General features: G+C 38.4%; 1 protein-coding gene and 1 long non-coding RNA gene across 3 annotated transcripts; one reads left to right on the forward strand and one right to left on the reverse strand.

Annotated features, from left to right (window-relative positions):
- Positions 1-16: 16 nt before the first annotated feature.
- On the reverse strand, positions 17-10976 carry LOC145489749 (kinesin-like protein KIF18A). 2 transcript variants are annotated; one of them, XM_081468789.1, is made up of 17 exons: positions 9949-10976; positions 9172-9276; positions 8953-9063; positions 8468-8665; positions 7277-7377; positions 6633-6783; positions 5910-6007; positions 5502-5610; positions 5118-5174; positions 4468-4754; positions 3807-4015; positions 2887-3494; positions 2538-2661; positions 1931-1976; positions 1415-1591; positions 889-932; positions 17-708 (listed from the first exon to the last, which is right to left on the reverse strand). In XM_081468789.1, exons 1-16 carry the CDS (start codon positions 10486-10488, stop codon positions 896-898), a joined length of 2958 nt encoding a protein of 985 aa, XP_081324915.1. In that variant the 5' UTR covers positions 10489-10976; the 3' UTR covers positions 17-708; positions 889-895. The 2 variants fall into 2 exon arrangements, with proteins under 2 accessions (XP_081324915.1, XP_081324914.1); XM_081468788.1 differs by lacking the exon at positions 889-932.
- A 122-nt stretch (positions 10977-11098) lies between these two features.
- LOC145489763 (uncharacterized) lies at positions 11099-14260 on the forward strand. Its single transcript, XR_014049628.1, has 4 exons — positions 11099-11215; positions 13302-13344; positions 13537-13683; positions 13959-14260. It is a non-coding gene; the product is annotated as an uncharacterized LOC145489763 (long non-coding RNA).
- The last annotated feature ends 254 nt before the right edge of the window (positions 14261-14514 follow it).

Consider the following 14514-nt stretch of genomic DNA (forward strand, 5'->3'; position numbering starts at 1 on the left):
AATTAATGAATGGAGATACTTCTATTCTGCTTTATTGTATCTTTTTTTTAATATTTTACATACAGTCATAAATTGATGACTTCTCAGTAACGATGACCATGACAACTTAGTTGGACAACTAGAGATACATGTAGCAGACATGTGAAATGTTCCTCATAACATCAGTACTTATATTAATGTTTTATAAGCTAGAAGTCGTAATAATTAAAATTCATTTTTAAGAAAGTGATGACAAGTCACACAATGAACAAAGATCTAAATGTTATTAACCCTTAAAGTTATACTAATTAAACTAATTAACAAAATAATTATTAATATTCAAAATTGTTTACTGGCTAGTAAATACATGTATTGCTGGTTAACCAATATGTTTTATCCAGCAATTAAAACTTTAAAAGTAAAACCTTTTAAAAAAAATTACATTAATTATGAGAAAGAACTGTAACATGCACCACACAGTTGAATGGATTTCTGCTATTACAGTGTTGAATTATTGCGTATTATTGAAATTACAAAGTCCCGAGAATGACTGTGTATCTGGCATTCCTATAATTATTTGTGAGCAGACACAACATTTATATGTATTGATAGAACCAACATTTAGAAAATAAATGCCTTCTTGTCAGTTGGTTGATTTTTAAACAAAACTATTGCCATCTTGGTCTCTCAGTTAATGATCTTGAATGGGCCAGGGTTCCCTTTCTTGGCCTGAAAGATTGAACATATTAAGTGTTGTATGTTATTATAAATCCATACAAAATGGAAAATTCAGCAAACATTTCTTTCTAGTTACCAGCAAGGTGTTTTCCACAATTCAAGAGTGTGCTCATCAGTTACAAAATATTGAAATTACAGGAAATTAGAGACAAAACTCTTTTTTTCACTTACATTGAAATCAAATCTTTGTTTTAGGTAAGTTCTGATAAATGGCTCTATAAATTAGGTAAAAATAAATTCTTAATTAGACAGTATAGGCAATGCTGTGTAATTTTAAGTCAATAAAGTGAAAACTGTGTCTGCCAGCAGTTTATTTGACCTTGGCTTAAATTTTGAAATAAATTAATAAATTATTGTCCAGGTGTAAATTGTAGCTCTCATTTAGCTTTTTGGTTTTGCGCTGTGATGAACGACGTCAACATGTATATGGGGAAAGAAACACCCCTACCGTTTAAAATAAGTAAAACTACCATTTTCATTGACGTTTGCCAAACAGGTCTTACTGATATGATTGCAGTCAAAGAGGTACCTGGAGGTACAGCACCCTCCTGTTTTTCCTCTGGGGTTGGTTACAGCCCCACATAGGCTACAGATACAGCAGGTCATTTTGTCCAGTAATTGGGAACTTTATGAGAGTGGTCAAAAACAGTAAAACTGAACAAAGACTAGTGAAGTACAGATCGCTTTTGATACTCACGATGTGCGTGGAGCAAAGTTTCTACTTGTTCCAAGATTAGTGCTGCTCACTGCTCTTCTCAAGCCACTGATGTGTTTCTTAACTTTCTTTGAATGCAACTTGTTAAGCTCTAAAGCGCTGGCAGTCCTAGATGGCCCTCGAAATGCATGGACATTTTCTTTTGTGGAACTACAAACTCTAAGTAAGCAAAGGAATTTTTATTGTTTATCAGAATTGTCTAAGGTTGTCCCTTTCTGGTCTTGAGTACCTAAATGAGTTGGGAGGTGGGGAGTTAACTGATTGACTGTATGTAGTGGATCAAGAAAGGCTAGTAGAAGATATACATACCATTCAAAAAGAATTTAACACTATTGTCCATGATTGAATTAGTTAATATCCTCCTTATTTGAGGTTGTGAGGAGATATCAGATGTTCATCAGCAATATTGTTTGCAATAGGTACAATTATTAATTTGCAGTGTTGAATAAACTGAAATTAGTTGAAAATTCATTTTACAGCTCAGTATTTTAAACGTACCTTTTTGGCATCATGTCTTTACTTTTCTTGTGACTGTTTGATTTATCTGTAGATTGCAATGAATTTTGTAACTTTTGAACAAAACATACAATATTTATCAACAGTCATGGCATAACCTATCACTTCCATTTCCAAATTACTTATAATGATATTAATGAAAAATGTTGGATACTGACCTCACTGTTAACCACACATTGTGAATTAATGATCCACAATTTCTAATTATACCTAAATGTACCTTTTTGGTATGCTTCAGCAACATATCAGGTGAGTTAATGGTCTTGCCATGGGTATTTTGGTTCGATTACGTCTTACCAAAATACCCAGGGTGACACCAAACAAGCCCATGGTACCCAAATTCGGCCTAGTGACTATGATCTCGTAGCCAAATCAGGTCAGTGAGTTGATATTGCAGGATATCGGGACAGTAGACACAGCTTCTGATTGGCTAATTGTGAATTTGGGTATGGTAATTAAATAATATTAATCAATATAATTATACATTGTATAATTACTATCAGTAATTAATGGAACACATGTGGGAGGGTTTTTCTGTGTAAGAAGCAGAATTAGTAAATAATAATATTGTTAATCATCTCAGCCTTACCTTTACTAAAAAGATTGCTTTGACTAAACACAGATGGCAACTGATCTTTAAGCACATGTTTATTAACCGGCAGTTCTCTGAGAGGTGTTGAAAGGGGATCTCTAGCAGGAGCCACTGGTCCTATCTGTAAATTAGACAAAAAAGTCTTGATATTGCTATAAGTACTTATTTTATTAGTATTAGGTCTCTCTGTACTTTCCTGTATTCTGCTGTATGAAAGGTTTCCTGTTTGTTTGACTAGAAATGTTTTCCTCTCTCTAGAGAGGAAATTGCTCTAAATTGTTCTGAAAAACAAGTATCCCCGTAGGTACTCACAAATTATGTTCGCTTAAGTAATGTTAACAAATACCTGTTGTGATGACATATTGATCATTTGTTGGTCTTTGTCTTTTGGAGTTTCTGCAAGAGCCTGTATTCCTGATAAATTGAAGTCAGTTGATTCTCTCATGGGTGTGGCATTACGAAGTGTGCTCTGAATCTTCTCTAGAGGGGAGTGTTCCACTTTAACAGGAGAATCTGCCCAACAAACTTTTGGGTGTGGAGTTACTTTCCTTGGGACACAGTTTAGTTGCTCATTTAAAGTGTTCTGGCAGTTTAACACTGCAGGCGATGAAATGTTGTCTGAAACTATGAATGATGTAGATGATGGTACTCGTAAAGGTGTTGCCATGTTTCGGTTTTGTTTAACACTTTGTCTTGTGGTTCCTCCTGGTGTCACTGGTTTTTGTCCCTCGGACTTTTCTTGTAATGAACACGATACTTTTGCTGGCGTTGACATGGCATCAAATTCTTTAGTCAAAGAAATGCATGTATTTCCAATGTCTGAATTCTGTGAGTGAGTGAAAGTCCTTATCACTTGGTTGCTTCTAGTAGCACTCCTACAAGGCATCATGTTGGTGTTTGCAACTGGTGTGTTGAATTGCCGTTTTCTGATTGGTGTTCGTGATTGTGGTGTTCCTTCAAAAGTAAAAGATTGCATTCACAACCTTATATCTCTCATAGATAAATGGTTCTAACATTTTCAACTGCAAATGAATAGTTCTGTCTGAATTTAAGTGGCCAGATTGTCATAAATTTAGTTTTGTGGTGTGATGTTGTTAATATAAGCAGTTTAATGACTCTAAAACTGATTCTGTAACTGTTAAGTAAACAACTCCTTAAAAAAGAAGTAATACAATTTAATAGTCATCAGAAAATCCTGACCTTTCAAAAGTCTTCATTTACAAATTTAATAGGAAAAGACATCTACTGTAGAATCCTAAAACTTACCAACACTTGTGGCCTGGAAGCTTATAAACAATGATTTCTCACTGCTGCAGTGATCTGTTGTCTTCTGATCTGCCCAGCTCACTTCACATCCCTTTTCAACAGTTTCAATAACATTGTCATATTCATCTGTCAACTCTTGTGTAGCAAGGCCGACACCCTTCAGGAGGAAAAACTGCTTCTGTACCATGCTGAGTAACTTTTCCACCAGTCTAAAAACAAAGTCGGGAAACCCTGAATGATTTATTGTTGAATATTTTTCTTGTATTAATAAAAATCATTCATTATGAGAGAACCTCATTTATGAATCAGATGATTTTCAGGAGGCTCCAAAAAAAATTAATTAAGCTATAAAATTATTAACAAAAAATTGTAATGTAGTGTTTTCAATAGACTGTTCACAGCCCTCTATTTTCTTGTATCTTTATTTGATTGTTGAACGCACGGGTAGAATTGCGAGAGAACTGGACACCAGCACAAATCAAGAGACTTGACAGGGTAGGGGGTGAGGACACCTTGTGCTTTGAGCTCGCTTTGCTTGCTTTTTGCTTCGCATGGCTTGAAAAATAGAGAAGTTGTGGATAGTCTGAGTTGGAGAATTTGGTGCCAAGGGATTGATTTTGAATCTTAGCTTGTATATAGAAATGATTCTTCAGTTTCTCACCTCTCTGTATTCTGGGCATCTTTTTCTTGTGCATTTATATGTCTCTTGTAAAGCTGACAATTTCTTCTTAACTCCATGTTTTCCAGCTGCAAGTTCACCACCAACTGACATTGCTCCAGTTGTACTTTTGCATCCATATCATTTTCTAGAAGTTTCATTTCAGATTGAATCCTCTCCATCCACTTGTTGTTCTTGGTTATTTGTTCTTCATAGTCTGTTTTTTTTGAAGCTAGATATTTTTGTTTGGTGTTGGTGGTGCTCGTACATAACTGGGTTTTAGAAATTGTCTGCCAATTGAGAAAATGAGGGAAAATTACTGAGTGAATGTTATTGTTAATTGTGTATCCTATACCTGTTGAACTTCAAAATGTTCAAGCCCAGGGTGGTCCCTGGCAAGGGTTTCACTTACAGTCTGTATTTTCTAGGGGGGGGGGGGGGGTGAGTGGTCCTCACAGAATTGCAGCATTTTCTTGCAATGCCTTCTCAGAGTTTTCATTTCTTTCACAAGCATGTGAAAGTCTTAGAATTGCAGAAAAGATAGTAGTCTTAGTCATCTAGTTAAGGCTCAAATGTGCCATTTGCCATCCCTATTCCACAAGACTGTGAACAGTACAAAAATTGCATATTAAGTATTTTTAAGTTTAACATACCTGCTCAAGTTTCTCCCCTTCAACACAAACAAACTGCATTCGTTTTAGAGACCGCTCCTGCAATAAAATATATCATTGGAGGTCAGGGTTAAATCCCAACTGTCAGACAACTTAAAATGGTAACAGGAATTCAATGGAAATAGATTTTGGCTTTGTTCATCCAAATCTATGCAGATGTTCTTGGGACAAGACAAGAATATTCGCTCAGACAACACCCTTTAAGCAAAGGTGAATTTTAAATGTCTTGTGTAGAAGTAGACACTACATGTCAGAACCACGAGACCTGTGATATGACTTCGGAGGGAAATGAACAATTTATTGTCACAGTCATTCAGTTTATCATGCATTACTTTAGTAAAAAAAGGGAAAAAAACAGTTGTTTACCTTTCTGTAAAGTTTGACTTGGAGATCTTTCTCTGCGGCTTCAATGTCAATGATGTTTCTTCGAACCACCATCCTCTCCTTCATGACACCTCTTAGGCTTGAACTTAATCTAGTAAATACTGTATTGTTAATAACAAACCATGAACTTGTTTGCAAGGTGAAATATCATTTCTGATTTTTTTTTTCCACATATGCTTCAAAAGGTGATGATTTTTTCACAACATGTGTCTATTGTGAAATAGTTTTTAGAGAGATTTATTTATTTAATAAACAAGAAAGACTATACTTGAGCTAGCATTGAACATGGTTTCATGATTGTTGGCTGAAGATCTTGAAAATTCAGACATCCTGACCTCAAAATAACCTGTTTATGTAATTTACTTAATTCTTAATTTATGTGACATTTACCTTTCTATCTCTTCTGTTTGTGCAACAGAATCAGCAGACTTCCTTGGCATTGTTGGCCCAGTTTCATATCCAAAAAGTTTCTTTTTAAGCTCTGAGATCTGAGAAATATTGACAAATTGATGATGTGCAGGTACCAACAAGATATTTGTTGGATGGGTACTTTTGTGATTGTCTTGATGCAGCATTGTTTGCTCTATTGGTTGAGAAACAGACAACACAGAAAAACCTACTAGACTTTCTAAAAGTCCTTTCCAATAATTCTTCCCTGGCCTGTTGGTTTCGCTTGCCCTTTCGACTTTGTTACCCGAATTTGCTCGAGGGAAATAAATAAGTCAAGGACTAAGAAAAGGTCGGCTTGTGGCAGGTGTAAGAAAAACCTTTCCACCATCCTCCAGTATTTATCTTATTTGCAAGCTAGTTGTTTTAGTTTTAGAAAATTCTTAACATACGTGTACATATGTGTTCTGACTAGCCCAAACTCCTCTTCTTATGGATTAAATAATGTTAGCTTCAAAGTCAGCACAAAGAATCGAAATTCTCAATTCGAAGAGCAAACACAATTCATATCAGCACTAATGAAGAGATGGAAACCAGCAATTTTGGTTATCTGGTTTGAACTTAGTCTAGTAGTTAGACCCAAGTGTTGAATGGGAAGTCTGTCTCACAAAAATTAAATCAAATGAGTTTTCATAAGACAAGGACTACTGTTAACTCATGCATTACCTCTAGTCGTAGCTCTTCTACAATCTTAGCATAGCGGCTGACATGCATGTCCACAGACAGTTCATTTTTAACAACCTTGCATGTGATGTTCATGGCTCGATCTGCATACTTCAAAGTGTTATACGTGTCTTCATAACTCAGACCTGATGGGCTAAAAAAATAATGCCAGAACATGCAATAATTTATCTTGGTTTGATCTGAAAACATAGACTAAGTTTTTTGAGCATTTTGGCATACATTTTGTGGTTTCTGTAGCATTGCTGTACATGTAAGTGGGAGTATTGTGTCAGTGTATCCACTCCCCCCCCAGATCTAATGCTAGTGAGTCCATTGCTGGTTAGCACCAAGCATTTGCTCTGTAGCCAGGTTGCTCTGTCAGTATGATTTATACTCCTGGGGACGGAGAGACACTTTGAACTTAGTGATGTGTCGAAGAAGACAATAAAACAACCTTAGCCAGAGTGCTCAAACCTGCACCTCAGAATCTAAAATAGAGCATATTAACACCATTCCTCTATTTTTCCCACCTTCTGTTTCTTGCTTTTAGTTAATAACTGGTGGTTTTATTGCTTCTGACTCAGGTAGAATATTTAACCATTTTAGTGTTCATGTTGTACAGCTGTGACTGAGATGTAAAAACTTACCTTACTGCAGCTATCATGACAGTTCTGCAGTTTCCTCCAAGGGAATCTTTCAGGAGTCTTGTTAGTTTGCTGTCTCTGTATGGAATATGCCCTGTTTTGTTCTATGGAATGTCAAATTATGAATAAATAGGTGGCATTTTTGCCCAGTTATCTTGCTAACTAAGGCAACAGTCCTTAAGTCTGCAAGGACAAGCAAGCCTTACAGGGGGAGGGGGGGGGGGGGCAAATAAGGGTATGCAAATCTACCGATCCATGTCCTTTTTTTGCCAAATTCGTCAATCTACCAATATTTTTGTTCAAATCTGAAACCACAACCGCATCCGGAAACAGAATTGTAAAAGTTCAAAGGTTGACTGGTAAATGTGAATGCCATTGTTAATGTTGCACAAATAGTAAAGAAGGCAACAGACTTGATGACTATAACACAGTAGAATTCCACTAACAGTCTCACACCTGAGTTTAAATGAGCTTCGTTCAAAAAAAGAAATAATTTTGTCAAGGCTGAAGAAAGATCTATGATCCAAATTTTGTTTAGGACCCAAGATCCGAACATCAAGACAGGCACAATTCGGAATCCGTGCCAAAATTCACAGGTGATCCATGATCCACTGTGTTTTCAAAATCCACAAATCGGCTTGATTTACCACAAAAATCCACAATCCGTGCGCGTTTTAAAGCCAAATCTGTCGATCTGAAAACCTATTCACCCCCCCTCCTTACATGTAGTTTATTCGTAACAATTTCTCTTCTTCTTTTCTGCAATAATTATTATAGATTGAATCAAGAAGACAGGTCATATGAATAATGAGGCTGTTCATCACCAGAAAATGGTTTGCAGCAAATCCTTACAATGTGAACAACAAAATACATAAAGACATCAATTAATTAAAAGGAAAAATTTCTTATCTTAACAGTGTCTGTCAAATATTAACAAACCCCAGAATAAAGGTTAGACTATGAAGCATGCTCTCATTTTTCTTAGTCTATAGAGTGTGGTGCAAAACAAAGCACAAGTCAAGAAGATAAATAGCCATGTGAGGGTGAAAAAACTTTTCTTTGTTTTGCATCATGTTCAACAGACTAGAAAGAAAAGGGACTGCTCATAATCTAAATATAATCAAGCCTTTCACCAGGTTAGCGGGATCTAATTCCTGACTCATCCCTTATTATCTCAAGCCTTATTCAGTTTACCTCTTTGTCAACAAGTGCATTAATGCAGTTTCCAAGAGCTAGTAAGGATTTGTTGATGTTAGCTCCCTCTCTGAATCGTGCACCTCTGTTGGATGTTACTATAGCACGCTCTGATCCTGCCAAGTCAATCAGAGACATTTTTCCCATTGTGAAGTTTGCTTGTAATCCTGCTGTCCTGTCCTTTTGTCGAACAAACACCTGGTAATAAAAGCAATAATTCAGCCAGTCAGTCTATCTTGTGCTGCCAATACGTCATATTGTTTGCATTGGCCACTGTGTTTTCTGTGTTATGGTATAAAATAGTTATGCAACACTCTCTTGTGGCATACCTTGGAATATCCCACAAGTCACTCTTATTTTCTTGGTATACACACTTGCCTTAAGTGTGATATTCCATTGTATGCACACCACTCAAAAGCATTGCATAACTAGTATTTATACTCTACTAAAAAGTTATGACAAACCCTGAATATTGATTTATTTACCTGGAAAACAGCATGAGATCTTGACGACTGAGCATTTGCATCAGTGGGATGTTGAGTGCGATTGTTGTTACCAAACTCCAGCATTCCCAGCAGCTCTTCTGCAGAAGTTGGCTGTCGTAAAGTAAGGAAAATGAGCATGCTTACAAGAAGTGCCAACTCAAAGGACACTTTTCACTTTATTTTAATTTATTTATGCTTGGGAAATTTTCTAGACAGTACCTTGTGTAGAGTGAGACCACTGACACACACTCCTCTGTGTGGATCTTCCCGGACAGCAAGAGGCTGGCCAGGCATCAGGAGATCACGAATTGTTTCATTATAAACCTGCGCATAAAAGGATTGAATGTGTTAGATTACTTTTTCCTGGAATATAGCTAGCTTCTTGGTAGCCTCGTTACCCACCCCAAGAAATGTGAAGACAGGCTGTCCTTGAAATAATGAAGTGTGACCATTACTGGTTAGGTATTGTACCATTACTATGGGATACCTTGCTTACGACAATGCCAGCATGCACTCAATCAATCGTAACCATAGCCACATTCTTTTACTTCCAATAAGCGGACATGTCTCCTAACTTTACACGTATTCTGTTATAAATAGGAAGTAGAGGTTGACTGTACCGTTGTGTACTGTAAGCAAGTGACCAAAATCGAATTTCACATAATATAACAATGCAGGCGATCGCATGATCATAAGTGAAAGTGTAAAAAGAGAATCAGTCAATATCAGTGATAAAATCTGAGCAGCCTATAACAAAGTTAAAAATTGCGACAGGAAATATCTGAAGTAAAAACTGTTAATTAAGATTTCCATCTACGAGATTTCCTGCAAAGCAAGAGCCTGCAACTGCACGGGTATCCTTTAATTGGAGGGTAACAAATGATGATCTATGTCGTATAGTTTAGGATCAAGAAAGAAAATTGATTTAAACTGCGTGCAAGCTTCACTGAATTCCTGCCGAACAAATCACCGCTTAGGCTTCTAGCAGGATCTTACCTCAAGGTACGACACAGCCACATCTGAGGTCTTCTCGTCTTTACAGGCATTAATTCTGCTGTACAATTCCATCATCGTTAAAAACATTACTCCAGGGTTTGATTGATCTCCTAGCATTGTAAACGTCTTCCCTGCCCCGGTCGCTCCGTAAGCAAACACAGTACAATTATATCCACCAAGAACTCCTTCCACGATGGTCTTGGTCGTGTGCTCGAACACATCACGATTGCTGGACTCGTGATCGAACACTCGATCAAACATGAATCTTAAGTCTCTCGCTCTTCGTTTAAGAAAGTGCGGTTGTTTGCTACCCCGATTGCTTGACAAATAATCAATGGAGTCGTCTTTTGGATCAAAGACCAGCATACGTTCGTCCATAACACGAACAGAAGTCGACGATTGTTTGGCGATTTCCATGTTGTTTGCAGGTCTGACTCGCACAACAACTTTCATATTGCTGTTTTTATCTCCATTAACTTGCGATCGTCTCGACGATGAAGAACGTTTTCTCGAAGGGCAGTTTTCTGAGGTTTGGACCATTTTGTCTGTGTTCTAGCTGAAATGCGAATTCCAAATTATTTTGTAGTGTTGTTGATTTCCATTGATCGGCTTTCTGCTTAGCGTCCATGCGACACATTTGAATTTCGAACGTTTACCACAAGCTCTTCGCTGATTGGTCAGAATTCCCGGGGCGTATTTTGTTAGCAGGGAGGGAAGGGATGAGGCGGTTTAGTTTCAATATTGCTTTTCAGATCTTGCACAGAAATAACAAATAAAAATTTTAGATTTGTAATGAAATCGCGAAATAATAGATATTGTTGTGTACCGAAGCACGTTACGTGTATGCGAATGAGAATGTTTGAATATAAGAAAACCCTTTGATTCGCCGCCCGGTTCACCTCATTCCCAGGCTCTCACCCATCTGCAAGGTTGGTGATGCGATGTCAAAACGGTAACCCGGTCTGTTATCTCTGTGAAACGAGGACCAGATGGCGGATGGCGGCGGGTGGCGGGTGGCGGGTAGCGGGTAGCGGGTAGCGGGTAGCGGGTAGCGGGTAGCGGGTGGCGGGTGGCGGGTAGCGGGTGGCGGATGGCGGATGCGGATGCGGATGGCGGATGACAAAATGTGGAAGGAAAAATGAAGATGGAAAATGGCGAATGACGATGTGCGGCCGGTAAAATCCGGATGAGAGGAAAGGCAGTAGTCGATTTTCAATATTTTAAGCAGGAGAAGTGGAATATCCGTCATCAGAATTCGACCATCACGGTAAGATAATACCGTTGTTGCCTCTGATGGCTGGCGGTAATGATAATATTTGTGAGATTAATGCTCCTTTTGGTTCGCTAAAAAGCCCGGTACTCACTTCCGACGCAAGCATAAGCATCAGCATCAACACAAGAAGCTTATGCGCTAGTGAGGACGGCCGCGACATAAGCATCGGCGCAGGCCTTCTGCTTATGCTTTTGTTTCTGTCGCAGTTATGTTCAGTGAGGACATGGTTAGCATGAGCATAAAGTGCACGCTGATTGGCTGAAAGTCTTCCGCTTATGTTTATGCTTACGCTTACTAGTATGCCAACCATGTCCCTCCTCTGGACATAACAGCAACATAAGCATAAGCATAAGAAAAACGCAAGGTTTCTGGACATAACAGAAACATAAGCATAAGAACAACGCAAGGTATATTCGTAAGCTTATGCCTAGCCGTCCGCAAAGTGGCGCATTCACCTCTTTTAAAAAAATTATACATCCGTAGACTTTATTGGAATCCAAGCCATTGCTTCTTTCTTCTAGTATCGTTTGCGCTAATCATTTCTAGTCCTGTGATCATTTGCAAGCATGTACCAATCTCACTAGCTGAACATTTACAATGCAGGTTCATAAGGGTTGACGAGGAAAGCGTGCAAGACTTTCATGTCAAATGGACAGCGGGATCTTTGAGTCCTCAGCTCCTCCCGCTATCGTTTCCACCTTCTTCTGTCCTTTTCTATAAACTGGTCTCCAGAATCAAACTAGTAACACCACATTCTATCGCGCGCGCACGAGCGCAACCTTTATTATGACACACACACACTTCAGTCTTCAGAACAAATTCAGGTTTTCGGTTGTGGCTGGAGTTTCGGCTGTCAACATTCAAAATGGTTTTTGTAACTTGCTGGTTAGCGTTTATTGCTGTTAGCAATGTCATTGGACGTTTTACTAAGAATCGTTGCGATGAAAGGTAAGGCTAAAGAACAAACATAATACTTTTCTAATGTCGAATGAGAGAAAAAAATTATTTCAAGTCCGTGGACTACTTCAAGTTCTCCAATGGCGGCGGCTTATTGTAAAATGTTCTACGACTTTCGCTTTTCGCTAATATGATCACGAGAAAAAGGAACTTTCAAGATTTTTTTAGCAATATTTAGAACGGCGTTTTCAAAGTATAATGAAACCAGCCGTTATGAGCAGAAAGAAAACGCGTTTTATCGATTCGTCCTATCGGTGCACCGTGTCCATGGCGACAGTGTAAACAAAAGGATCGCGCGCGGCGCGCGGAACATTTATTCGCATTTAGCCATTTACTCGGAAGCATAAGTAAATTAATATCAACACGGCTTAGTTACCAGACAAGTTAGATAGCACGCAGCGCTGACTCCGACACATCGTTTCAAACTTTAACCCCGTTGTTGGAATAAATTCTCAACGCAGAGAAGTTCATAATATTTACGCAATCAAAGAATTTTGTCATGTGTGATATCTCAGAATCCCATTGGTCGAAGAAGTTAGCTTACGTCATCCTGAAGCCGCGTGCGACTGGGTGCGAGTGTAAAACGGAGGGTAGTGCTGGGGTTTGTGCTTGATAAAGAGTTTGCTTTGAAACGTACGGAATTTTTCGAAGTTTATGCGAAGCGTTTCTGACCCACCTTTTAGGAAAAGCCAGACGAAAAGCTACCCTGCATGCCGGCATAAAAAAACTCAGCTCAGAAAGAACACGAACACCCCTGTCCTATAAGTTCAAGTAGCGACTCGTGGTTTCGCTCGTCGGAGCCAGCAAAGAGAGTCCGCAGCAAAAAACGTAGCGATTATCGCGAAGGACTATGCGATATCAGAATACGATTTCGATTCAGGAACTATTATTATAAATTGTTATGAGAAACGAGATTTCGATTCAGCAATCATAATTTGAAATCACTATTAGAACTGCGATTTCGATCGCTCGATCAGTTCGCAACGACTAGAGTTGCTGGCGAAATAGTATCCTTGTAACAGCATATCCAGAGAATTTTCCAGTCTTCTCGCGAAGAGAAACTGTTTTTCTTTCTAAGGTAAACCCAATCATAACACACCAATAACTTTTTTTTGGTTTTCAGCGACAATACAGTGAAGGGAGAGGAGGTATCAGTTCACAAGAAGGTAAGAGATTGAGTAAGAAAAACGTGTTAGTAGAACACAGCGGTTTATATAGCTGAATGCATAAGATGCCTCTCACACGAAAATACCAGTGTGAATTAAAGCGTAAAAATTTTAAAGTCGTTAAGTTGTTAGTGCACTAAATTAAAGGTAAAAGGTTAAAGTATATTTTTCTCTTGTGCTTCTTTTGTTCAGACAAGAACAAGAAAACGAAAGAACACGGAACAACACGAGTACTGTGAGGAAAATAAAGTTCGTCGAAAGGAAGTGCATGCTCAGTGGCTCAACAATTTATCCAACTGCACCGAGGTTAAAGTCCTTGGAGAAGGAGCTTTCGGAAAAGTAGGAAAATTTAAAATTAAGAATAACTATACTTCAGGAATTCCAATCTTAAGCGAATCTTTAGTCCACAAAGTTTGAAATTTGTTGCGTTTGCTCGTAGAGTCTTCAGAGAAGTCTCACTTCTGACAATTCTAATTTAATTTCTAGCGAGCATTACGTGAAAATTAGCCATTTCAGAGAACTAGTATTGTATGTGTGGGTTGGTGTTATATAAAACACTTCAATGGCGGATCATGGCAATACAGTAACGCATTCATTTTACTCCTGTTATTTAGGTAAGCCTATATCGACAGAATGACACCAAAATGGATTATGCCGTCAAGGAATTAAAAAAATTTGATCCAGACAGTTACGAGATCGAGAGAAAAATCTTGGAGCTCGGTAATTCCACTTGGAATCTTTTTCTGTCCGCACTTTGTGGAGAGTTCTTTTACAAGGTATGTGAAAATCGAATGCCACTTGATCAGTTAGCTAAGCTTTCCAACTACCCCAGGGTTTCGACTAAAACACAGGGCAGCAATTGATCGTTTACAGCCATTTTAGTTTGCATGCTCTCACTACCCCTCCCTCACTTCCCCCCCCCCCACCCCCCTCTGGAGATAAGTCTGAGGTTTGCCTCCAGTCTTTTCCCGGAAGAGGGCTTGACGGTGGCTAATATTCCTTTGGGTGTATCTACAGTAAGAGTTATCGTGTAACTCACGGAAAAACGAATTTAGCTTTGTTTGAAAGCCTGATGATCGTCAGACGATCTTGCAGCGATTGTTTTCTGTTGTTGTCTTGAAATCTCTGTTTATTGTTAACCACATGTTTCTTTCCCGTGTGCGATTGGTA

Source organism: Orbicella franksi, chromosome 6 (genome assembly GCF_964199315.1).
Source record: "Orbicella franksi chromosome 6, jaOrbFran1.1, whole genome shotgun sequence".
NCBI lineage: Eukaryota > Metazoa > Cnidaria > Anthozoa > Scleractinia > Merulinidae > Orbicella > Orbicella franksi.

Bases quoted from the DNA above. Each gene is read 5' to 3' on its own strand.
- LOC145489749 (XM_081468788.1), bottom strand. From the start codon at position 10,488: ATGGTCCAAACCTCAGAAAACTGCCCTTCGAGAAAACGTTCTTCATCG. The intron at 9,064-9,171 runs GTACTGTCTAGA...ACTTTACGACAG, and splicing joins GTGGTCTCACTCTACACAAG to CCAACTTCTGCAGAAGAGCT. The intron at 8,666-8,952 runs GTAAATAAATCA...TTTTATTACCAG, and splicing joins GATCTCATGCTGTTTTCCAG to GTGTTTGTTCGACAAAAGGA.